This window comes from Pongo abelii, chromosome 9, assembly GCF_028885655.2.
Source record: "Pongo abelii isolate AG06213 chromosome 9, NHGRI_mPonAbe1-v2.0_pri, whole genome shotgun sequence".
NCBI classification, from domain to species: Eukaryota; Metazoa; Chordata; class Mammalia; order Primates; family Hominidae; genus Pongo; species Pongo abelii.
The window spans coordinates 10,869,585-10,893,444 of record NC_071994.2 but is presented as its reverse complement, the minus strand read 5'-3'; the positions used below and the strand labels follow the sequence as shown (position 1 = coordinate 10,893,444).

Genomic DNA, 23,860 nt, shown 5'->3' with positions numbered 1-23,860 from the left:
CCCGAACAAAATCCGGGGGCACCTGGTAGCGCTCTCCACGCCAGCAGAAACGCCCAACTGACTTCTTAATGGAGGGAAACCCCGGGCTTGGCCCGCCGACTGAGGCGCCCGCGTTGCGGGTTTTGGGGGCCCCTCTGCCTCTGCGCACCCGGCGGCCCCGGGTCCCCTCGGCCCTTCCCGCCGCCTCCCGGGTCCAGGGTTTCTAACGGGGCCGCGTGCCCGGGGCGGGGCCACGCGCGATTGGCCGCGCGGCATCGGGGGCGGGTCCGCGGCTGGCCGGCCGGGCGGGCGCCGACAATGAGCCTCCATAAAAGGGAGCGGCGGGGGGCAGGGGCCCCGGATTGAGCCCTCCCCGCCCGGGCTCCCGACGCGCCGAGGTCTCGGGGAGGCCGGGACGCACCGGTCGCAGGCCCGGCCGGCGAGCGGCGGGCGGGCGGCGGGGAGGGGGCTGCGCGGGGCGGGCGGCGGGCCCGGCGCTGTTCCGGCCAGGAGGCGGGAGGCAGTTGCCGGCTGCGCGCCGAAGCCTGCGCGACAGTCCTCCGGCCACTGCTATCGCCTACGGCCGCACCATGGCCCTAAAGGCCGAGGGCGCCGCACTCGACTGCTTCGAGGTGACGCTCAAATGCGAGGAAGGGGAGGACGAGGAGGAGGCCATGGTGGTGGCCGTAATTCCGCGGCCCGAGCCGATGCTGAGAGGTGAGGATGGAGGGGATCCCACTTCCGCGTCACGGTGCGGGGCCGGGGCGGGGGCCGTCCCTCCCCAGTCGGGGTCCGGGACCCGGGCACCTTCTCACCCCCTTCAGCCTGGGGCCCAGGTTTCCCTCTCGGATCTGGGTCCAGGGCGCGCTCTGGCACCTCCCCCACCATGGTTTAGAAGCTCAGGCCTCCTCGATTTCCCCCTCCCTTCCCCTTTCCCCCGCCCAGGGTCTGGAGACTTCGATCCACGCCCCGCACGCTCCGGATCTTCCGGTGCCCAAGCGCCCCCTCTCCCGGGCCCAGCACCGGAGGCCGGATCCCCAGAGGCGCTGGGTGTTTGCGGCCGCCGTCTCACAGCCTGGGAAGCGGAGGCAAGCACAACGGCCGGGCTGTGTTCTAGTCCGAGGGGCGGCGAAGCCTCTAGGCCGGAGGCTGCAGGCGGGCGCCGCTGCCGACCTCCAGGAGAATTTTAAGGGCTTTCCGAGCATAACGCTTTCCTGTCCACCAGCCCGCTTCATTCCCTTTCCCGGGCCTTCCACTTGCAGGAGCCACAGGTGTCAAGTTCTGGAGAGAAGGGATGAATGGCACTGCATACAACAGCTAGTTTGGAAAAGCAGTGCAGTGCTAGAATGAGATTAGCTTTGGGAGGGGATGGGAGGAACAATCTGAGAACACTCGCTCTCCCCTCCTCCTTCACCGATTTCTAGTCCTCAGGAGCTTGCAAACCGTAAGAAAACAAAGAGCCATCTTTGTGGGAGACTTAATATGCATGAAAATGCAAATATATTTCCATTCTCCCACCCCGCTTTTCTCAGGCGGGATAGTACCCAGAAGAGGTTGAGAGCAGCAAGGCCATTCATTGAACTTCAGCCGAACAGAATGATGTCTGTCTGCACTGCCTGTCATCCTTTTTGGAACTGGAAGGGTTATAAAATTCATGAGGGAAATGCTCCCTTCTCGGAGCATTTAGTCCAAAAGACAGGTTGTTTTCCTACTTCTGCTAATATTTGTTGAGTGTTCATTGGGCATTGTCAGAGGCTGTCTCAGTTAATCCTCTCAACCCTGCAAGGGTGGCCTTATCCCCACTATTAGGGCGGGAATAGACAGGTGAATTCATTCAACCAGTATTCACTGGACGTCTACTTTAGGCTGTTTAGGCTAGTGTTTTTAGGCTGGGAAGTAGTAGCAGTAAACAGCAACCGAAACCCTGCTCTTGAAGAACATATATATACCAATGGCTAAAGACAGAGAAATAGGTTCATGTATATTATGTTGGGTGGCAATAAATGGTTCAGAGACCACTAAAGCAGGAAAAGGAGAAAGAGGGGGAATGGGTATTTAATTGGATATATCGAGTGGTTCAGAAAGGGTTTTCTAATAAGGTGAATTTTAAGCACAGACCCGAAGGAAGTGAGGAAGCCAACCTTGCAGGTATCTGCAGGAAAAGCATTTCAGGCCGAATAGCAAGTGCAAAGGTCTGGCAGCACAAGCTTCTGGAAAGATTTCGGTGGAGAGAGGAAGAAAGATTGAATTCAAGGTTTTTGGCCTGAGCAACTAGAGGAACAGCCTTTCCGTTTTCCGAGATGGGGAAGGCTGCGGTGCTCATGGGAGACTGGGAGTGAAAGTTTGAATATGATTAAGTTTGAGATGCCTATTTATGACATATTCAGGTGGAGAGGTCAACTAAGCAGTCAGATATGTGGGCCTAGATTTCCTGGAAGTATCTGGCTAGTAGCGTAAACAGAAATTGCCAGCAGGCAGACAGTGGGATGAGAAGGAAGTAGAGAAGTGTCTAAGGACTGAGTCCTGGGAAACTCCAGTGATGGCAGGTTGGAGACCGAGTCAGTCCCTCATCACACATTACTAAATGCCACTACATGCCAGGAGATACAGATACAGATGCCAGAGATACAGATGCAAAACATCCGAAATCTGTGTGGTCATGGGTTTTTTTGTTGTTGTTTTTTTTTTTTTGAGACGGATTTTTGCTCTTTTTGCCCAAGCTGGAGTACAATGGCACGATCTCGGCTTACTGCAACCTTCGCCTCTCGGGTTCAAGTGATTCTCCTGCCTCAGCCTCCCGAGTAACTGGGATTACAGGCATGTGCCACCATGCCCAGCTAATTTGTATTTTTAGTAGCGATGGGGTTTCTCCATGTTGGTGGGGCTGATCTCAAACTCTCAACCTCAGGTGATTCGCCCGCCTCGGCCTCCGAAAGTGCTGGGATTCAGGCGTGAGCCACCATGCCTGGCCGTGGTCATGGATTCCATGGTGTGGTAAGGAGACAGGCAGTGAACATCCCAAAAACAAGTGCCAGGTGGTGATGTGTGCTGTGTTGGAGGTGATGCACAAGGGGAATGGGGTGCTTTGGTGAGAGAAGATGGTTCTTCAGCAACAAACCAGAGGAAGGGAGAGAATATTGAGAAGAGATGAGGAAGAACCAGCACACGTAACTGGGAAAGAATGCCAGGGAAGCAAAAGAAGAACCAACAGAAGGTCATGCCCTAGACGCAAGTGGTGAAATGGAAGAGGTGATCGGCAGAGGATGAAGTTGAGAAACTGACCTCAGAGTTTAGCACTGCTGACTTGGATGAGAGCTGTTGTGGAAGACTAGTAGGGAAGAAAGCTGATTGCAACTGAGAGGTCAGGTTTTCTGCCCATGGTCGCGTGAGAGATAGGTACAAGACATATGTCGTATCTCTTTCAGACACCACCTCTTGTATCCATGCAAGCCGAGGCTCCTATTTCTCATACCACCTCTTCCATGCAGCCCCCAGGTATTAGGGCCTCCTGTGTTTTAATTTTGTCCCATCCTCTCTGGAAGGTAGGAGGGAGATGCAGCCGTGAAGGATCATGGGCACTTCGTAAAAGCACTGAGCTTCCAGGCTGATGCAGGTCTAAGGCTGCCTTCTTTGCTGAACTGGAAAGGTCTGATGCCCTGTGAAAGCTTATGGTCTGTCTGTGTACACAAAGAGCAGATATCAGGCAGCAATAGGAGTGGGACCATGGCTGTAAATGCTCTGTGAGCACTGAGAAGGGAGGCAAGTTCTGAGGGGATGGGGTGGCCTTTAGAACGGGCACGGTGGCTCATGCCTGTAATCCCAGCACTTTGGGAGGCTGAAGCAGGAGGATTGCTTGAGCCCGGGAGTTCACAACCAGTGTGGGCAACATAGCAAGACCCCATCTCTTAAAAAGCATTTTTTTTTTTTTTGTTAATTAGCTGGGTGTGATAGCATGCATCTGTCTGTAGCCCTAGCTACTCAGGTGGCTGAGGCTGGAGGGTCCCTTGAGTCCAGGAGTTCAAGGCAGCAGTAAGCTATGATAACACCACTGTACTCCAGCCTGGGTGACAAAATGAGACCCCCATCTCTTAAAAAAAAAAAAAAAATTATTAGCCAGGCGTGGTGGCGCTCACCTGTAGTCCTAGGTGCTTGGGAGGCTGAAGCAGGAGGATCACTTGAACCCAGGAGGTCAAGGCTGCAATGAGCTGAGATTACGCCATTGCACTCCAGCCTGGGTGACAAAGTGAGACTCTGTCTCAAAATAAATAAATAAAATTTAAAAATTAAAAGAATTTACCTTCCTCACGAGAAAGTGTAGAAGTCAGATTTGGATGAAATCTATTGTCAGGGATTGCGGTTCTGGAAAGCTTCGCAGGGATGATGTTGCCCAGCCCAATCAGGGTGGTCTGGACAGATGTGCAAAGGCTGGAGACCTGCAGGAACGCAGTCTGTTGGGAAAGTATGTGTAGTCCTAAGGTCCAAGACTAGATCGAGAGGAAGTATAGACGCGAGAGTCGTGGGATCCCGGGCACGTCGGCTGTGTTGAGTGTGGCATGTGCCTCATGGGCTCCAGGGGAAGGAAGAAGAACACTTTGGCCAGAAATGCTCTCCTCCCCCATCCTACTCAAACCACTGAGTCTGGAGACGTGCTAAGTGTTGTCGGTTGTGGGCACCTTTAGTGATAACACCCTCCCCCTCTCCCCTCGCAGTAACCCAACAGGAGAAGACCCCACCGCCTAGACCCAGCCTGCTAGAGGCGGGCACTGATGGCTGTGAGGAGCCCAAGCAGCAGGTGTCTTGGGAGCAGGAGTTCCTGGTGGGCAGTAGCCCCGGAGGCAGCGGGCGGGCGCTGTGCATGGTGTGTGGCGCTGAGATCCGGGCACCCTCAGCCGACACGGCTCGCTCGCACATCTTGGAGCAGCACCCTCACACCTTGGACCTGAGCCCTTCTGAGAAGAGCAACATCCTGGAGGCCTGGAGTGAAGGGGTGGCCCTCTTGCAAGACGTGAGAGCTGAGCAGCCGTCCCCACCCAACTCAGGTAGTTGGTCCTGGGGCGGGCGAAGGGAGAAGTCGGACTTGTTGGGGCACTAGAAGCTCATTGTGCTCTTGCTCCCTACAGACTCGGGCCAGGATGCCCACCCAGACCCAGACTCCAACCCAGACCCTGCCAGAATGCCAGCCGAAATCGTCGTTCTCCTTGACTCTGAGGATAACCCATCCCTCCCTAAAAGGAGCCGGCCCAGGGGACTCCGCCCCCTCGAGCTTCCCGGTTAGTCAACAGAGAAGCCAGTGAGCCCCGGTGGAGGTGGGGGTTTGGGGACAGGGTGAAATACAGGCCCTGTGTTCTGGGCAGGTATCTTCAGGAGCCCTGGGGTGGCAGGGTTCGGGAATGGCCTCTTAAAAAGGGTATGAGGTCTTTTCTTTTTGCAGCTGTCCCTGCCACAGAGCCAGGAAACAAGAAGCTCCGTGGTCAGAGATGGAAGGAGCCCCCAGGGGAAGAGCCAGTCAGAAAGAAAAGAGGCAGACCTATGACCAAAAACCTGGACCCTGACCCAGGTGAAGGGGAGGCCCGGGGGAGGCGTGGGCTCTGGCCGCAGTGCTCTGAGGAAATCCGCGTCAGTGAGGATGGAGCAGGGCCCGGGCGCAGGGCACCTGCAGCTCCTGGGGCTTTTTCACTCAGTTCCATCCCGTCCTCCCTTCCAGAGCCCCCATCGCCAGATTCGCCCACGGAGACTTTCGCAGCACCAGCCGAGGTCCGACACTTCACTGACGGCAGCTTCCCCGCCGGCTTCGTCTTGCAGCTCTTCTCCCACACCCAGCTCAGGGGCCCAGACAGCAAGGACTCACCCAAAGACAGCGAAGCGGCGGAAGGAGGCCTTCCCCGGGCGGAGAGCCCCTCTCCAGGTGAGCCCTCCTGAGAGGGAAGCACAGTGGGGACCTCGCAGGCAGTGCTCCTGGGCCGGGCCTCGGAGAGGCTGCTCTGTGGCAGAGCCCACGGTAGGGGTGGGTGGTGCTCAGGTTTCCTGGGACATGGGGCCGGGGCAGGGGGATCTGAATGATGAGGGAGGCTGGCCTGAAAGCTGAGCTTTTCTTTTTCTGTTTGTTTTTTGAGACGGAATCTTGCTCTGTTGCTCAGGCTGGCATGTAGTAGCACAAGCCCAGCTCACTACAACCTCTGCCTCCCAGGTTCAAGCAATTCTCCTGCCTCACCCTCCCTAGTAGCTGGGATTACAGGCGTGCGCCACCACACCCGGCTAATTTTTGTATTTTTAGTAGCGACAAGGTTTTGCCATGTTGGCCAGGCTGGTCTCAAACTCTTGACCTCAGGTGATCCAACTGCCTTGGCCTCCCAAAGTGCACCATGCCTGGCCTATTTTTTTATTTTTTATTTTTTGAGACAAGAGTCTTGCTCTGTCGCCCAGGCTGGAGTGCAGTGGGCGATCTCGGTTCAATGCAACCTCTGCTTCCCAGGTTCAAGCGATTCTCCTGCCTCACCCTCCTGAGTAGCTGGGATTTCAGGCACGCACCACCATGCCCAGCTAATTTTTGTATTTTTAGTAGAGACAGGGTTTTGCCATGTTGGCCAGGCTGGTCTCGAACTCCTGACCTCAGGTGATCCACCTGCCTCGGCCGCCCAAACTGCTAGGATTACAGGTGTGAGCCACCGCACCTGACCACGTGGGCTTTTCTTAGTGTTTCCTTGTTTCCTGGAATTGGTCATTGGGTCGGGGTAGGCCAGTGTCTCCCGGAAGCCTGATACTGATTTCCACACATGCAGTTTCTTCTAGCTAGAGCCTGAGGGGCGCCCATCTTACCCTGGTGGAGCTGAGGCCCAGATGGGGCCACTCAGCAAATCAGTTAGGCGTCCAGAGGATAGACGAGATGAGCAGTGGGCAGACACCCCCAGGGGACACCAGCTCAGTAAATTGCCTCATAACAGTAGTAAGTGCTTGTGTTGTTTGGTGTCCTACTGAGTTTAAGAAGCTTGCATACAAAGCAAGTCGTGGTGGCTCACGCCTGTAATCCCAGCACTTTGGCAGGCTGAGGCGGGCAGATCACCTGAGGTTGGGAGTTTGAGACCAACCTGACCAACATGGCGAAACCTCATCTCTACTAAAAATATAAAAATTAGCCAGGTGTGGTGGCAGGCGCCTGTAATCCCAGCTACTTGGGAGGCTGAGGCAGGAGAATCGCTTGAACCTGGGAGGTGGAAGTTGCAGTGAGCCAAGATCGTGCCACTGCACTCCAGCCTGGGCAACAGAGTGAAACTCTGTCTCCAAAAAAAAAAAAGAAGCTTACATACAGTTTATTTGGCCCTTACAAAAATAACTTGTATAGAAGGGCAGATGTCCATTCCTTTTTCCAAAAGGGAAAAGCATTTCTCAAAGAAATGGTTCCTTCTTCCCCATGGTCCTTATGTCAGTTTCCTGTTTGCTGCTATAACAAATCACACAACTGTAATGGCTTAAAACCACACACATCGCTTGTGCCTGTAGTCCCAGCCACTTGGGAGACTGAGACAGGAGAATTGTTTCAGCCCAGGAGTTCAAGGCTGCAATGAGTTATGACCACACCACTGCACTCCAGCCTGGACGACAGAACGAGACCCTCTCTAAAAACAAAACAAAACACAAATTTATTATTTTACAGTTCTGGAGGTCAGAGGTCCAAAATGGGTCTCACTGAGCTAAAATCAAGGTGTTGGCAGGGCTGTGTTCCTTCCTGGAAGCTCTAGGGGAAAATCTATTTTCTTGACTTGCCCAGCTCCTAGAGGCTGCCTGCATTTCTTGGCTTGTGGCCTCCTTCCATCTTCAAAGCCAGCAGTGGCTAGTAGAGTCTTTCTCAGATACTGCCCTGGGTTCTGGCTCATCTGCCTCTTCCCCATTCAAGGACCCTCATGATTACATTGGGCTATTCAATCCAGGATAATCTCTTTTTGAGTCCGCCGATGAGCAACCTTAATTTCATCTGTAACCTTCATTCCCCTTTGCCATGTAACAAAACATTCACAGGTTCCAGGGATTAGGGTGAGGGGCATCATTCTGCCAACCACACATGACCCAGCAGACAGAATTAGGATGAGACTGGAATGTAGTCCAGCAGGGCCAGAGACCGAGCCTAGTCCTCTCTTCACCTCTCCATGCCAAGCATAGTTTACAGGCACTCAGGAAATGCTTCTTGAAGAAGTGAATGGGTCAGGAGTGCATGTCTCCTTGTACCAACTTGTCTGAAATGTGTGTTTGAAACTAGAGCCATAGAATGACGGCCAGCGAGGTGGCTGGAGGCTCTCCTGAGAGTAGGGCTCTCAAAAAGCAGGTGTGCTTTTGTTTTTGTTTTTTGAGACAGGGTCCCTGCCCAGGCTGGAGTTCAGTGGTGCCATCATAGCTCACTGCAGCCTCAAACTCCCAGGCTCAAGCAGTCCTCCTGCTAGAGCCTCCTGAGTAGCTGGGACCACAGGTGTGCATCTCCACACCAGGCTAATTTTTAAATTTTTTGTAGAGACATGTTTTCGCTGTGTTGCCCAGGCTGGTCTCCAACTCCTGGGCGCAAGCAGTCCTCCCACCTGGGCCTCTCAAAGTTCTGGGATGACAGGTGTGCATAAAGAAAAAAGCCTTGGCTAGGCACAGTGGCTCGCAGACCTGTCATTCCCAGCACTTTGGGATGCCAAAGTGGGAAGATTGCCTGAGGCTAGGCGTTCGAGACCAACCTGAGCAACATAAGGAGACTCCATCTCTAGAAAAATTTTTAAAATTAACTGGGCATGTTGGTGTGCACCTCTAGTCCCTACTAAGACTAGAGGCTAAGGCAAGAGGATCACTTGAGCCCAGGAATTTGAGGTTGCAGTAAATTCTGATTGTACTTCAATCAGATTGTGCTACTGTACTCCAGCCTGGGCGACAGAGCTAGACTGTCCCAAAAAACAAAACAAAAAAGAAACAAAGAAAAAAGCCAGCGTGTTATGTACTCCTTTAGTCACACTCCACTCACCCCCACAAGGTTTTTCTTTGTTTTTACTGCTATAACACTCTTAATTTAGTTTGTATCCTTCAGAGAGAACTGTCTGTGTGTTTGTGTGTGTGTGTAGTTGCTTTTGTTTATTTGCCTAAATGTGGGCCCCCCGTTTTCTGATCTCGAGGCAGGCCTCACCCCTTCACGTAGATCACAGTTTTAACTGTCTCAAGTTTCAGCTTGAGTCACATTCCAGTCCTGGCTCCCTGAGACCGTGTGTGCTGCTTGGACTTGAGCGTGTCCCGAGTCTCCTGGTTCTCTCCGGTGGATCCCTGCTCTAAATGGCTGACCTCTTCCACTGTCTAATGGGTCTTCTGGTTTCATTCTCGAAAGGGAGCCTTCATTTCGAGTCCTGGGGTACCCTGTGCGCAAACTCCACCTATCTGGAGTGGTGAGTAGATGAGAAGAGAATCCCTGAGATTTTAGGTTTCTTTGGGGTGAGTGGGCAAAGTCTGAGAGGAAGGGGCTTCAGCAGGCTGCTTGAGTGATCTGAGGGGGCGGAGGCGATTGTAGGGTGTTGTCAGCAGTGGCAGCCTTTGTAGAGGTTGGAGATGCCTGGGAAACCACAGAAGATACCTCAGTGGTACACAAGTGTTCCTGGAGCCTGTGCCCGAGGGAGGCACCCTGGGAGATGGCATGAGTGAGACAGCCTTTGTCCCCCAAAACTCTGTGTCCAGGTATATAGGCTGGAGGCAGTAAATCTTTAAAAACCAGGGGCCCCCGTGGCGGTTCTTTGCAGAGCAGAGGCTCTGGACCTGTGGTTTCAGATGGTCTCACGAACCCAAAGCTTGGACAGATTTCTCAGAAACCTGTGAGGCTTCAACCAGAATGTCTCTACTTTCTGTGTTGTTATGTACGTATTGAAGTTCTCTGAAGACTTTATTTAATAAAGATCCTGCCACTTCAAAAAAAATTAGAGGTGTAAAAATCGTGGATTTAACAGTTGGAAAAGGCCACCCATGGTCAGGTTAGCTGAGCTGATGAATGTGAATGTGAGGTAGTCCGGGAACACTCTAGAACCTTCTGAGGACCTTGCCGGAGGAGGTGGGCCACAATGACCTACTGACAAGTAATGGAAAGAGGAGCCTCTCTGTCTTGCTGGTGTTTTTCTTTCTTTTCTTTTTTTTTGGAGACAGAGTCTTGCTCTGTCGCCCAGACTGGAGTGCAGTGGCTTGATCTCGGCTCACTGCAAGCTCTGCCTCCCAGGTTCATGCCATTCTCCTGCCTCAGCTTCCCAAGGAGCTGGGACTACAGGCGCCCACCACCACACCTGGCTAATTTTTTGTATTTTTAGTAGAGATGGGGTTTCACCGTGTTAGCCAGGATGGTCTCGATCTCCTGACCTCGTGATCTGCCAGCCTCAACCTCCCAAAGTGTAGGGATTACAGGCGTGAGCCACCGCACCTGGCCTGTGTTTTTCTTTTTTTTTCGGAGATGGAGTTTTGCTCTTGTTGCCCAGGCTGGAGTGCAGTGGCGCGATCTTGGCTCACTGCAACCTCCGCCTCCCAAGTTCAAGCGATTCTCCTGCCTCAGCCTCCTGAGTAGCTGGGATTACAGGCGTGCGCCACCACGCCTGGCTAATTTTTTTGTATTGTTAGTAGAGATCGCGTCTCACCCTGTTGGCCAGGCTAGTCTCAAACTCCTGACCTCAGGTGATCCGCCCACCTCGGCCTCCCAAAGTGCTGGGATTACAGACATGAGCCACCACGCATGGCCGTCGCTGGTGTTAGTTTAAGTAGAACCTAGGGATCTGGCTTAGGATACCTTGGCCAGATCTTGTGTTTACAGGCTGGACAGAGGAGGAAGTGGAGTGAGAGAGCAAGCATGTGTGTGCATAAATGTGAGTGTGAGCTTCACAAGGGTGTTTTTTGTTTGTTTGTTTGTTTGTCACCCAGGCTGGAGTGCAATGGTGCAATCTTGCCTGACTGCAACCTCTGCCTCCCAGGTTCAAGTAATTCTCCTGCCTCAGCCTCCCAAGTAGCTGGGGTTACAAGCGCCCGCCACCACACCCGGCTACTTTTTGTATTTTTAGTAGAGACGGGGTTTCACCATGTTGGCCACGCTGGTCTTGAACTCCTGACCTCAAGTGATCCGCCCACTTCCGCCTCCCAAAGTGCTGGGATTACAAGCATGAGCCACCGTGCCTGGCAAGGGTGTTTATTTTTGTTCACTATTGTATCTTTTTTTTTTTTTTTTGAGGCGAAGTTTCACTCTGTTGCCCAGGCTGGAGTGCAGTGGTGCGATGTCAGCTCACCGCAACCTCTGCCTCCCAGGTTCAAGCGATTCTCCTGCCTCACCCTCCCTAGTAGCTGGGATTACAGGCATGTGCCACCATGCCCGGCTAATTTTGTATTTTTTTTTTTAGTAGAGACGCGGTTTCTCCATGTTGGTCAGGCTGGTCTTAAACTCCCGACCTCAGGTGATCCGCCCACCTCGGCCTCCCAAAGTGCTGGGATTACAGGCGAGTTCACCGTGCCTGGTCTCACTGTTGTTATCTTTACCATCTAGAACAGTGCCTGGCACAAAGAGAGCCCCTGGTAAAAAGTTCATGGAAAAGATGAGTGAATGATTGATAGCTGCCCTTTCTTGTCATTCTGGTGGTGACATTTCCAGGAAGGAGGGGCATTTCTGGGGCAGGGGTGCAAAAAGGCTCAGTTTATCCCAGAGACTGCTAAATCCTCCCAACTCACTTTTTTTTTTTTTATGGCCCTGGGATTCTGATCTCTACCAGATCTCAGGCCTAGCTCTCCCAACCTCCGCACCTACCCTTACCTCTGCTCTCCTTGCCACCAAAAATAACTGGCACTTAATTCTCTTGGCTTGGGAAGTCCCTACCTATTGAGCCCTTACTATGTACTGAAGTCTTGTCTTGTCTTTTTTTTTTTGAGTTGGGGTCTCTCTGTCATCCAGGCTGGAGTGCAGTGGCGTAATCTCCACTCACTGCAACCTCCGCCTCCCAGACTCAAGTGATCCTCCCATCTCAGCGTCCTGAGTAGCTGGGATTACAGCCGTGCACCACCACACCTGGATAATTTTTGTATTTGTTTTGTAGAGACCAGGGTTTCACCATGTTGCCCAGGCTGGTCTCCTGAGCTCAGGGGATCTGCCTGCTTCGGCCTCCCAAGGTGCTGGGATTATAGGCATGCGCCACTGTGACTGGCCCGAACTCTTTTAATCTTACCTCATTAAATCCATACAAACATCCTCAAAAGTATCATGATTTCCATTTTACAGAACAAAACTGAGCCATGGGGAGGTTAGGTACCTCCCTCAGGGCCACTCACCTAGTAGGTGGCAGCTTGTTGTCTTTCTTTTTTTTGTTTGTTTGTTTGTTTTCAAGCGATTCTCCTGCCTCAGCCTCCCGAGTAGCTGTACTACAGGCCCCCGCCACCACACCCGGCTAATTTTTGTATTTTTAATAGAGATGAGGTTTCACCATGTTGGCCAGGCTGGTCTCGAACTCCTGACCTCAAATGATCTGCCCACCTCAGCCTCCCAAAGTGCTGGGATTACAGGCGTGAGCCACTATGCCTGGCAGCCTGATGTATTTCCACTCCACCCACTCAGACACCTTGCCTGCAAGCAGTGTCCCCTGCCCCCAACCCCCCTCCCTCCAGCACCCAGGCTGAATTCCCTGCCTTCTCTCCAGCGCATGTAACTGAACTGCTCCCAGCAAAGGCTGGCCCCTGTCCTCATCACTAAAGCCCATCCTACCTCCCCCTTGTCACACTGCCCCCGGGTCTTCCCCATCAGCCTACACAAAGCTATTATTTCTTCTTAGCACCTCGTCCCCCTAGCCACTGTCTCATTTGTCCCTATACCTTTTCAGTAAAGCTGGACTTTACTGAAAGTGTTTTCTGTAGCAGCTGCCTCCCATCTCTCTCTGGAATCTGCTTCAAACTTTCGTCCTCAGCACTCCACACTAAAATTGCTCCTTTGGCAAGGTCGCCGTTGACTTCCATAAAATTCAATAGTCTGTTCTTGGTCCTTCTCTTTTTTTTTTCCCCCCCCGAGATGGAGTCTAGCTCTGTTGCCCAAAATGGAGTGCAGTGGCGTGATCTCAGCTCACTGCAGCCTCCACCTCCCAGGTTCACGTGATTCTCCTGCCTCAGCCTCCCAAGTAGCTGGGATTACAGGCGCCTGCCACTATGCCCAGCTAATTTTTGTATTTTTAGCAGAGACGGGGTTTCACTGTGTTGGCAAGGCTGGTCTCGAGCACCTGACCTCGTGATCCGCCTGCCTCAGCCTCCCAAAGTGCTGGGATTACAAGCGTGAGCCACCGCGCCTGGCAGTCCTTTTTTTTTTTTTGAGATGGAGTTTTGCTCTTTTCGCCCAGGCTGGAGTGCAGTGGCGTGATCTTGGCTCGCTGCAACCTCCACTTCCCGGGTTCAAGCGATTCTCCTGCCTCAGCCTCCTGAGTAGCTGGGATTACAGGCATGCACCACCTCACCCAGCTAATTTTGTATTTTTAGTAGAGACAGGGTTTCATCATGTTGGTCAGGCTGGTCTCAAACCCCTGAATTCAAGTCATCCGCCCTTTCGGCCTCCCAAAGTGCTGGGATTACAGGCATGAGCCACTGCACCTGGCCGGTCCTTCTCTTTCTGATCTGGCGGTTACAATGGGCCAATCACTCACTCCTTCCTGGAGACAACTTTCTTGCCTTGGCTTTTCAGGCAGCTGCTCGCCTGGTGTTCCTCTTCCCTCACTAACTGTTCCTTCTCAGTTTCTCTTGCCACTCACTCTCAGCTCCCAGAGTTGGAACACGTCAACATTGTCTGCCTTCCCTTTCTAGAATGTAAGGGCCTGCAGGTTAGGGTGTTTGCGTCCTGCACTGTAATATCCCTGGTAGCCAGAACAGTGCCTGGCACAGCGTAGGCCCAGCTTATGTGTTTGGTGAATGAGTAAGTGCTTAAGTATCCCCAGCCGTGGGTCACTGTCGGTACTCGCTCCCTGGGAGATCTCATCCAGGTTCACGGCTTTCAATGCCATGTGTGTGCTTGTAACGCCCACCTTGGCTGCTCCTTCCTGGTTCCATCCTCTTTTCCAGTTGCCCAGGTAGCGTCTCTACATGGTTGTCTAAAAGATCTCAAACATTGTGCCACTGCACTCCAGCCTGGCGACAGAGCGAGACTCCGTCTCAAAGAAAAAAAATCTCAAACTCGCCACATTGAAACGGAACCCCCAGTTTCCCCAATGCACCCCACCCCCAGACTCCACAATCTTCTCTTTCCCAGTGAACAGGCAGCCCCAGGCTTCAGTTTGCTGTGGCCACACCCACACAGTCATCCTCTTCTTTCTCCAGCCCAGCATCTGTCCAGCAGCCGATCCTCCAGAACAAGTTCAGAGCTCACACTGCTGTCACCACATCCACTGCTGCTACCCTAGTCAGGGCCGGCTCTCGCCTGGTTCCTGTAACAAAACTAAGCCAGGTCTCCTGGCTGCTGAGCTTTGCCCTCTATGCTCTGCTCTCCTGTAGCAGCCAGAGTGTCCCTGCTGAGAACACAAGTCAGATCCAGTCACTCTACTCACGGCCTTTCTGTGCTCCTCCTGTTGCACTCCAGATAAAAGCCAGAGCCTTCATGGTGACCAGTGAGCTCCCCACAGGCTCCTGACCTCTCCCCCAACACCCCGCTCCCCGCACTGGCACTGGCCTTGCTGTTCCTGGGGAAGCCAGCGTGCTCCACCAGGGCGTCCACATTTGGTCCTCCCTTTGCTCAAAATGCTGTTCCCTCACCTGTCTGCATCGCTGGCTCCTCACTCTCTCTGTGTCTCTGGTCCCCTGTCAGCTTTCTGCTATCCTATCTCCTTTCCCTGATGTACTTTGCTACTTTGCGTCTGTCCATATATAACATGCTGTATTTTTTATTTGTTTATCCTATTTATTGGCTCTGATAACTAGAATGTGAAGTCCCAGAAGGCCACTTAGGGAGCTCCATTCACCGCTGTACCCCTAGCAATCCGAACGGCGTTGGGCATGTAGTGCTCAATAAATTATTGTCAAATTAATGAACAAATGGGATTCAGTGTTCCTTCAGGGAGCCTATAGTTTATCAGGGAGACAAACTGTGTTCTGGGAACACAGAATAGAATTTGGTAGGTGATAAAAATGCAGTGGCAGCCACTAAGTCATTTTAAATTCCAGCACATTGCACAGCAAAATTGTACCTGTTTTCTCTGCCGCATTTTAAATAATCGTGTCTCTAAAAACGGTAGAAAAGGAACACATACAAGTGAATCCTTCCCAATATAGACAGTGCGATAGTTGAAATCACCATTTTCTGTTTTTGCCTTTCAATGTAACGTAACTTTTTTTTTTTTTTTTTTTTTGAGACGGTCTCGCTCTGTCTCCCAGGCTGGAGTGCAGTGGCGTGATCTTGGCTCACTGCAACCTCCACCTCCCAGGTTCATGCGATTCTCCCGCCTCAGCCTCCCGAGTAGCTGGGATTAGAGGGTTGCACCACTATGCCTGTGCGATTTCTTTGTATTTTAGTAAAGGGTTTCTCCATGTTAGCCAGGCTGGTCTCAAACTCCTGACCTCAAGTGATCTGCTCACCTTGGCCTCCCAAAGTGCTGGGATTACAGGCATGAGCCACCATGCCCAGCCCTAATGTAACGTAACTTTTGCACACGTCCCTGTTGCGTGCTCGTTTTTTATGGCTGCACGCAGCCACGGCAGTCCTCAGTCCTCTTTCCTCTGCCTCGAGGCCCAGCTTTGCCCATTATGAGTGCCTTCTCCATACTGCTAAGGTGGACGCCTGGTCTTGGTGATGTAGGTGTTGACACTCAGGAGATAAAGAGCCTGGTGGAAGTTCGCCAGGGGTCTTTTCTCTCCCCCATGTAGTCCCTCATGAGCTCCTTGGTGGGCACAGCTCTGCCTTAGACTGCTTCTGGGTGTTGCCACCCCATCACTTCTGCCCCACTCAGGCAGAACCCGTTAGGCTAGGATGCCCAGTAAGTTTGAGATAAAATGGAGTTGGCTGCAGGTAGGAGTTACGGGAAGAGGCACACAGCACTGGGCATCCCTGTGCCAAAATACAGAAGGAAGGCTGCCTGGCTTCATCTGGCTTGTCCCTAGGGAGGCTGTCAGCCTCATTTTCTAGCTGGCGGCAGTCCTTGATCACCCAGGAGTGGAGCTCCCTGCCATCCTTGGGCTTCCCCTCATGCCAGGCACTGGGCTGTGGACATAATGAAAGCCGTGGAAATGTGGGTACGGTTTGCAGAGCTTCCAGGGATCATCCTCGTGGTGGGGTGTCTGGGGGGCTCTGACTGCTCTCTGCTCTCATCCCTGCCCAGCTCCCCCTCCGGGGCTCCGCGGGACACTGGATCTCCAGGTTATCCGCGTGCGGATGGAGGAGCCCCCAGCGGTCAGCCTCCTGCAAGACTGGTCCAGGCACCCCCAGGGCACCAAGCGTGTGGGAGCAGGTGACACCTCAGACTGGCCCACAGTTCTGTCAGAATCCAGCACCACTGTGGCGGGGAAGCCGGAGAAAGGGAATGGGGTGTAAATTCTTGCTTTCCTGGGGAGGGAGGGAGGGAGGAGGCAGCATCCCCCAGTGGCTTATAACTCAGAGCTGCCTGGCTCACCCACCTGGTGGAGAGAGTAGAAACAGGTGCCAGGGCAGGAGGAGGCTGGGTCAGCATCCGCTGTTATTTCGGGGCACTGGAAAGTGTCTGTTCCTGGCCAGGCCTGAGGTCAGCGAGGGTGGCTGAGGCTGTTGTGCAGTAGGGCACTGGGCCTGTGGAGAACACCTACCCCAGTCCTTCGCTGACCCCCACCTCTCTTTGTCCCCCATGACCTCCTCCCACCCTCCCCCTGCTCCCCACCATTCTCCCTTGGCACAGTGCCTTACACAAGAGTGGTCATAAGGGGGTTTGAACTGAGTCCCACTACCTCGGGGGACACCTCCCCTCCCCACTAGTTCAGGCTTCTAAACCAGGAGGCCTCCATTACCTCTTCCTGTCCCACCCCTGCAGAGGCCTGAAGCTGGGTCTGGGCACCCCATTCACTCCCGTTCTCATTTACATCTGTTTTCCTGTTGTATATATCACCTTTGTTGACAATAAATTATTTTTTTTTATTAAGAGTTCCGTCTGGGCCATCATTGGGGGAAAGAGTTTGCTAGCAGGATGCCTGGCCACCTAGAGCAACCTTGAGGGGCGGGAGGGTTGGAAGATGGTCCTGCGGGAAGCCAGGGAGCCACCTCTTCCGAAGGTGGGACAGCACCAGGGCAGGCCTCTGTGGAGCCCAGGAATGAGGGCTGACTTGTGCTCTCAGTCACCTGTGGGTGTCTCACCCCCTCCCTTCCTCTCTGCTCTGGAAAGGGGGTCAGAAACAATTTTCTTTAACATTGTACCTTCTGGCTCACCTAGTAGGCCTCTGCCCAAAAGAGGTCACTGTAGAAGCCCAGGGGTGCTCACAACCAGGGAGCTGGGAATTAGCCTGAGCTTGCTTGCTTGTTCTTTTCTCCTTTTTTTTTTTTTTTTTTTTTTTTTTTTGAGACAGAGTTTCATTCTTGTTGCCCAGGCTGGAGTGCAGTGGCCCGATTTTGGCTCACTGCAACCTCCACTTCCTGGGTTCAAGTGATTCTCCTGCCTCAGCCTCCCTAGTAGCTGGGATTATAGGCACCCACCACCATGCCCATGCCCAGCTAATTTTTTGTATTTTTAGTAGAGACAGAGTTTCACTGTGTTGGCCAGGCTGGCCTCGAACTCCTGACCTCAGGCGATCCACCCACCTCAGCCTCCCAAAGTGCTGGGATTACAGGTGTGAGCCACCATGCCCGGCTTATCCTGAACTTTCTAAAGTGAAATGGTGGTAGCCAGCTTGCAGGTGGAAAGATGCCTCTCCTCCCTTTCCTTATGATGGTGAGGGGCACAGGGATCCTAAACTCAGCCCTGCCTTTTTCAGCCCTACAGGCCTGCACCCTCAGCTGTCCAACTTCATCCCACCCAACCCTTGGCTTAATTAAACCCAAACGCTTGCTGGTTTCCCCTATTCCCTGGACCATGAGGAGGCCACTTTGGGTCTCTTCACTGGATTCCTTACCTTCCTAAACCAAACCAACAGGGGCCAGATCTGTGCGTGGTTTTCCCTTTGGTGAGATGGAGCATACAGGCAGCCCCCTCTCAAACCCCAGCTGTACTGTCCTGTTTAGAGCCCATGGCAGGTGTAGTAAGCAGGACTGTATACCTCTGCACGTGCTGACAAATGTGCACATCGGAGAAGTGGGGGCACAGGTGGGACTCAGAGGGCAGCTACTCCTGTAGGACACTGACGCCGCCACTTTTTTTTTTTTTTTTTTTTTTTGAGTTGGAGTCTCGCTCTGTCGCCCAGGCTGCGATCTTGGCTCACTGCAACCTCTGCTTCCCAGGTTCAAGCGATTCTCCTGCCTCAGCCTCCCGAGTAGCTGGGATTACAGGCGTGTGCCACCATGCCTGGCTAATTTTTGTATTTTTTGGTAGAAATGGGGTTTCGTCATGTTGGCCAGGCTGGTCTCAAACTCCTGACCTCAGGTGATCCGCCCACCTCAACCTCACAAAGTGCTGGGATTACAGGCGTGAGCCACTGTGCCTGGCCAACACTCCCAGATTTTGAGACTAACCAGGAAGTTCATCTCGGGCAGGCAGGGTCTGGGCCTGGGCAGCGTGTGCTGCGTGCTCACCTGATGGGGTGTCACCATGTGCCAAGCCAGGTATGAGGGATCTCATGACTTGGTGGGCTCCTGGGACATGGTCCCTTCTCCCCATCTGACAAGCTCAGGAGGAGCCTAGAAATATACAGGGTCTTTGTCTAAGGGACATTAAAAGACAGGTGTGGTGGACAGAAGGCAGTGGCCAAGACTTCAGGATGCCTTGTATCTAATGTGACTCCCCCACTGCATGATGGCAGGCAGGCAGGCCGGCCACGGAACTCCCATGTCTCAAACACCATTATCCGCAGATTGGCAAAACTTCTATCCTACCTGATAGGAAGGAATAAATAATGCTAAAAATCTGGCTCTGCAGCACAAATACTGCAAATGGTTTTCTCTCATCCTTTCAATCCTGTGACTTGTGTTTACATTTATGCCAATGTGCTTTTAAAACAACATGACTGTGTTGCTGGGTGTTTACACTTGAGAAAACGTATGTAAAAGTTTGTTGTAAAACTGTGAAGCTAAACGCAACTTTGCTGTTCTATGATTAATGGCCTGGCCTTCTAGACTGTGAGCTCCTGGGCAGGGACCAGGTTGTATTGACTTTGTTTTCCAAGTGTCCTGCCTGGGGCCTGGCACATAGTAGGTGCTCAATAAATGTTTCTCGAATGCCCTCTGAGTGTGTATTCCTGTGTGACATTTTTCTAGTGCATGCTGGTCCCTGGAGCGTGGTTCTCAGCACAGGGTGGTTGCTACAGTGACTGTGGGTGGGAACTTCATCCCCACATTGTGGCCAATAGGGGTCTCCCCAGCCTCAGCCAGGGCCCTGGGGACTATGTGAGTGTGTGTGGCCAGCAGCTGTGTGTGGCACCTCTGGGCTTCCAGGAAAGAGTTGGAGAAAGTGGGGCTGAGGATATGACTCCAGCCCAGGCTGGAAGGACCTTACTGACGGATTGCCCAGGGCTTTCCTACTCCACACTGGCTTGGAGTCCCTGACGCTGGTCCTGCATCGTGGTGCAACACCGGGGAAGCTCTGCACGAATGTCGGTGACTCTCAGGGCTGGTGGTGGCACCTTCATCCATGTGGTGCTGTGGCCCAACCATGCGTTTGGTTGAAGAAGTTGGGGAAGAGGGTGCCGCTGCCCCTGGCTGCTGAGCCACACACCGATTTCCTGACTTCCCAGACCTCGTTGGCTCTCTGAAGCCAGCCACCTCCTGCCCCCACAGCTGCCTTCCGTGGGTTCCAGGTGTGGGAGATCTTTTTGGATACCTAACAAGGAAAAACTGTCTACATTCCCAGTACTTCTGACACTAATGTTAGTGGGGAGGGGGGTGCCCACACCAATTCTCCAACTCTCCAGACACCAGCCAGCTGTCCTAAAATTCAGTTCTGACACTCACTACCTGGAGTTAGCACAGTCCCCGCAGGTGAAGGGCTCAGTCCCAGCAGACTGCCCCTGCTTCAGATACCAGTTCTAGGTCCCAGCTTGTCACCTGTACTTCTGACCAGCCCAAATTTGGAAGTTCCCACAACCCCCTCCTCAGGTTTGATAATTTGCTGTCATGGCTCACAGAAATCACGGAAACAGGCCGGGCGCGGTGACTCACGCCTGTAATCCCAGCACTGTGGGAGGCCGAGGCGGTGGATCACCTGAGATCAGGAGTTCGAGACCAGCCTGGCCAACATGGCAAAACCTCATCTCTACTGAAAATACAACAATTAGCTGGGCGTGGTTGCGGGTGCCTGTAATCCTAGCTACTCCAGAAGCTGAGGCAGGAGAATCACTTGAAGTCAGGAGGTGGAAGTTGCAGTGAGCAGAGATCACGCCACTCTGCCCTCCAGCCTGAGCGACAGAATGAGACCCTGTCTCAAAAAAAAAAAAAAAAAAAAATTAGGGAAACATTTACTTACATTTACTTGTTTATAAAGGATGTTACATAGGATATAGACAAACAGGTGATGGGGTACTGAGGGCGAGGTTCAGAAGGGTTCCAAGCACAGGAGCTTCTGTCCTAGTGGAGTTGGAGTGAGCCACCCTCCTGGCATGTGGATGGGGTGCTGTCACTGACCTGGAACCTCCCAAACCCCATTATCTAGGGTTTTTATGGAGGCTTCATTAGGCACGATTGATTAAATCATTGGCCACTGGTGATTGGCTCAATCTCCAGCCCCAAGGTCTGGGGTAGGGATGGAAGTTGCAATCCCCTAATCACGTGGTTGGTTCCTCTGGCCACCAGCCCCATCCTCCAAGAGTCATCTCATTAGCATGAACTCAGGTGTGGCGAAAAGAGACTCATTATGAATAACAAAAGATGCTCCTCTCTCCCCCCGTCACTCAGGAAATTCCAAGAGTTTTAGTTCTGGGCCAGAAACCCGGATGAAGACCAGATATATATGTCTTTTTTTTTTCTTTTTGAGTCGGAATCTTGCTCTGTCGCCCGCACTAGAGTGCAATGGCGTGATCTTTGGCTCACTGCAACCTCCACCTCCCGGGTTCCAGTGATTCTCCTGCTTCAGCCTCCTGAGTAGCTGGGATTACAGGCACCCACCACCATGCCCAGCTAATTTTTGTATTTTTAGTAGAGAGGGGGTTTCACCATATTGGCCAGGCTGTTCTCTTGGCCAGACTGGTCTCGAACTCCTGACCTTGTGATAACTCCTGCCTCGGCCTCCCATAGTTCTGGGATTACAGGCGTGAGCACCCGCACCCGACTGTCTTTTTTTTTTTCTTTTTTTAAGACAGGGTCTCGCTCTTGAGGCCCAGGCTGGAGTGCAATGGCATGATCTCGGCTCACTGCAACCTCCGCCTCCAGGGTTCAAGCAATTCTTCCGCCTCAGCCTCCCGAGTAGCTGGGATTACAGGTGCTTGCCACCACCATGCCCAGCTAATTTTTTGTATTTTTAGTAGAGATGGGGTTTCACTGTGTTGCCAAGGCTGGTCTTGAATTCCTGACCTCAGGTGATCCACCCGCCTCGGCCTCCCAAAGTGCTGGGATTACAAGTGTGAGCCACCGAGCCTAGCTGATATATATGTCTTTTTATATGACAATGCTAGTAATCCTCTCTTTCTTGTGGACAAAGCCAGTCTGAGACAAGGGAACAGTCACCCCTGCCCTCCTTGAAGAGAAACTGGAGCGTGTGGGAGTGTGAATGGGAATGGGGGACACTGGCTGGGCCCCTGCCGCACCCCAGTGGTGGAACTGGTCTGGTCCAGGCCTTGAGGCTTTCCAACAGACGCTCCTGCAATTTGATCTTCCTGTTTCTCTGCAGAAAATGTGGTAGTCACCCCCACCTCCACCCCACACACAGCTGGGCTGCCGTGTGGCTCAAATGAGACTCTGCATTTGGGGCCCTTTGTAAACTGTAAAATCCTGCACACCCCCAAGGTGTGGTAGAAGATGGGGGCTGGGATGGGAGAGGGTCTCTGATGGGCTTGCAGACCCTCTCTGCCATTGGAGTCTCTTGGGAGGGGAGCACCCTACTGAGGTTGCTTGCAGGTGCAGGGACACGGAAGGGGCTGCAACACCTCCTGGGGTGTCTGCCTTCCTACCTCCCTGGAGCCAGGTGCCTAAGCCCAGAGCCATCATGCCACCAAATCTGCTCAGTCCCTTTCTCCCCTAGAGAGAAGACTCTCATTCTCAGGACAAATGTACCAGCGTCCAGGAAGGAAGAGGAGCCAGCCTTTGGGTTCCCAACACCGATGTCAACAGCTTGGATCTCCTCCAGCCCCACACCTGGTGGGGGCGGGCAGAGGAAGCAGGAAAAGCAGGTGTGTGATGGGAGATGGGGTGACCACCCTGCGTTGCTCAGATCACACAAACATCGATGAAGGACCCCATGGGCAGGCACTGTGTTAGAAACTATGGGGTACAGACAGGACACCTACCCTGGCTTCACGGATCACCTCATATTGCTCCCGTTATACAGGTGAGGAAACTGAGGTACAGTGAGATGAACGCGGTGACTTGCCTGCCATTCCAGAGCTAGTAAAGGAACAGCTCTGGCCAGGCATGGTGGCTCATGCCTGTAATCCCAGCATTTTGGGAGGCCAAGGCGGGCAGATCACCTGAGGTCAGGCGTTCGAGACTAGCCTGGCCAACATGGTGAAACCCCGTCTCTACTAAAAATACAAAACTTAGCTGGGCATGGTGGCGGGCGCCTGTAATGCCAGCTACTTGGGAGGCTGAGGCAGCAGAATCACCTGAACCCAAGAGGCAGAGGTTGCAGTGAGTGGAGATGGTGCCACTGCACTCCAGCCTGGGCGAAAGAGCAAGACTCCATCTAAAAAAAAAAAAAAAAAAAAAAAAAGATAAGAAAAGGAAAAAGAAAATAAGAAAAAGGAAAGAAACGAAAGGGAAAAAGGGGTCTTACTCTGTTGCCCAGGCTGGAGTGCAGTAGTGCAATCATAGCTCACTGCAACCTCAACCTCCTGGGTTCAAGTGATCCTCCAACCTCAGCCTCCCAAGTAGCTGGGACTACAGTTGTGCCACCATGCCTAGCTAACAGGGGTCTTCCTATGTTGCCCAGGCTGGTCTCAAACTCCTGGACTCAAGGGATGCCCCCCACCAACTTTGGCCTCCCAAAGTGCTGGGATTACAGGCATGAGCCATCACACCTGGCTTTTATTTTATTTATTTATTAATATTTAGAGACAAGGTCTCACTCTGTTGCCCAGGCTGGAGTGCAGTGGTGTGATCATAGCTCACTGCAGCCTCAACCTCCCAGGCTCAGGTGTAATCCTCCCACCTCAGCCTCCCAAGTACCTGGGACTACTGGCAAATTTTTTGTATTTTTTGTAGAGACGGGGGTTTGCCATGTTGCCCAGACTGCTCTCAAACTCTTTAGCTCAAGCAATTCATTCACCCACCTCAGTCTCTCAAAGTGCAGAGATTATAGGCATGAGTCACCATGCCAGGTCAGGCCTTAATTTTTTTAAAAAAAGGGCTGGGTGCTGTGGCTCACGCCTGTAATCCCAGCACTTTGGGAGGCCGAGGTGGGCGGATCATGAGGTCAGGAGTTCGAGACCAGCCTGACCAATATGATTAAATCCCGTCTCTACTAAAAATACAAAAATTGGCCAGGCGTGGTGGCGCACGCCTGTGGTCCCAGCTACTCAGAAGGCTGAGGCAGAAGAATCTCTTGAATCCTGGAGGCGGAGGTTGCAGTGAGCTGAGATTGCAACCACTGCACTCCAGCCTGGAGACAGAGGGGGACTTCGCCTCAAAAAAATAAAT

The 23,860-nt window shown here is 52.8% G+C and overlaps 1 protein-coding gene across 3 annotated transcripts; it reads left to right on the top strand.

Moving 5' to 3' along the window:
* Positions 1-326: 326 nt before the first annotated feature.
* Positions 327-17,072, top strand: SPINDOC (spindlin interactor and repressor of chromatin binding). Of its 3 annotated transcripts, XM_054524201.2 has the most exons (7): positions 410-696; positions 4,689-5,018; positions 5,100-5,249; positions 5,411-5,536; positions 5,684-5,884; positions 9,323-9,380; positions 16,284-17,072. In XM_054524201.2, exons 1-7 carry the CDS (start codon positions 570-572, stop codon positions 16,414-16,416), a joined length of 1,125 nt encoding a protein of 374 aa, XP_054380176.1. In that variant the 5' UTR covers positions 410-569; the 3' UTR covers positions 16,417-17,072. The 3 variants fall into 3 exon arrangements, with proteins under 3 accessions (XP_002821652.1, XP_054380176.1, XP_054380177.1); XM_002821606.5 differs by lacking the exon at positions 9,323-9,380 and having other exon boundaries at positions 327-696; XM_054524202.1 differs by lacking the exon at positions 16,284-17,072 and having other exon boundaries at positions 412-696; positions 9,163-9,380.
* Positions 17,073-23,860: the final 6,788 nt, after the last annotated feature.

Excerpts from the sequence above, each read along its gene's own strand:
- SPINDOC (XM_002821606.5), top strand. The coding sequence starts at position 570 with ATGGCCCTAAAGGCCGAGGGCGCCGCACTCGACTGCTTCGAGGTGACG. Across the intron at positions 5,250-5,410 it reads CCGCCCCCTCGAGCTTCCCG|CTGTCCCTGCCACAGAGCCA; the intron begins GTTAGTCAACAG and ends TTCTTTTTGCAG. Across the intron at positions 5,885-16,283 it reads GGCGGAGAGCCCCTCTCCAG|CTCCCCCTCCGGGGCTCCGC; the intron begins GTGAGCCCTCCT and ends ATCCCTGCCCAG.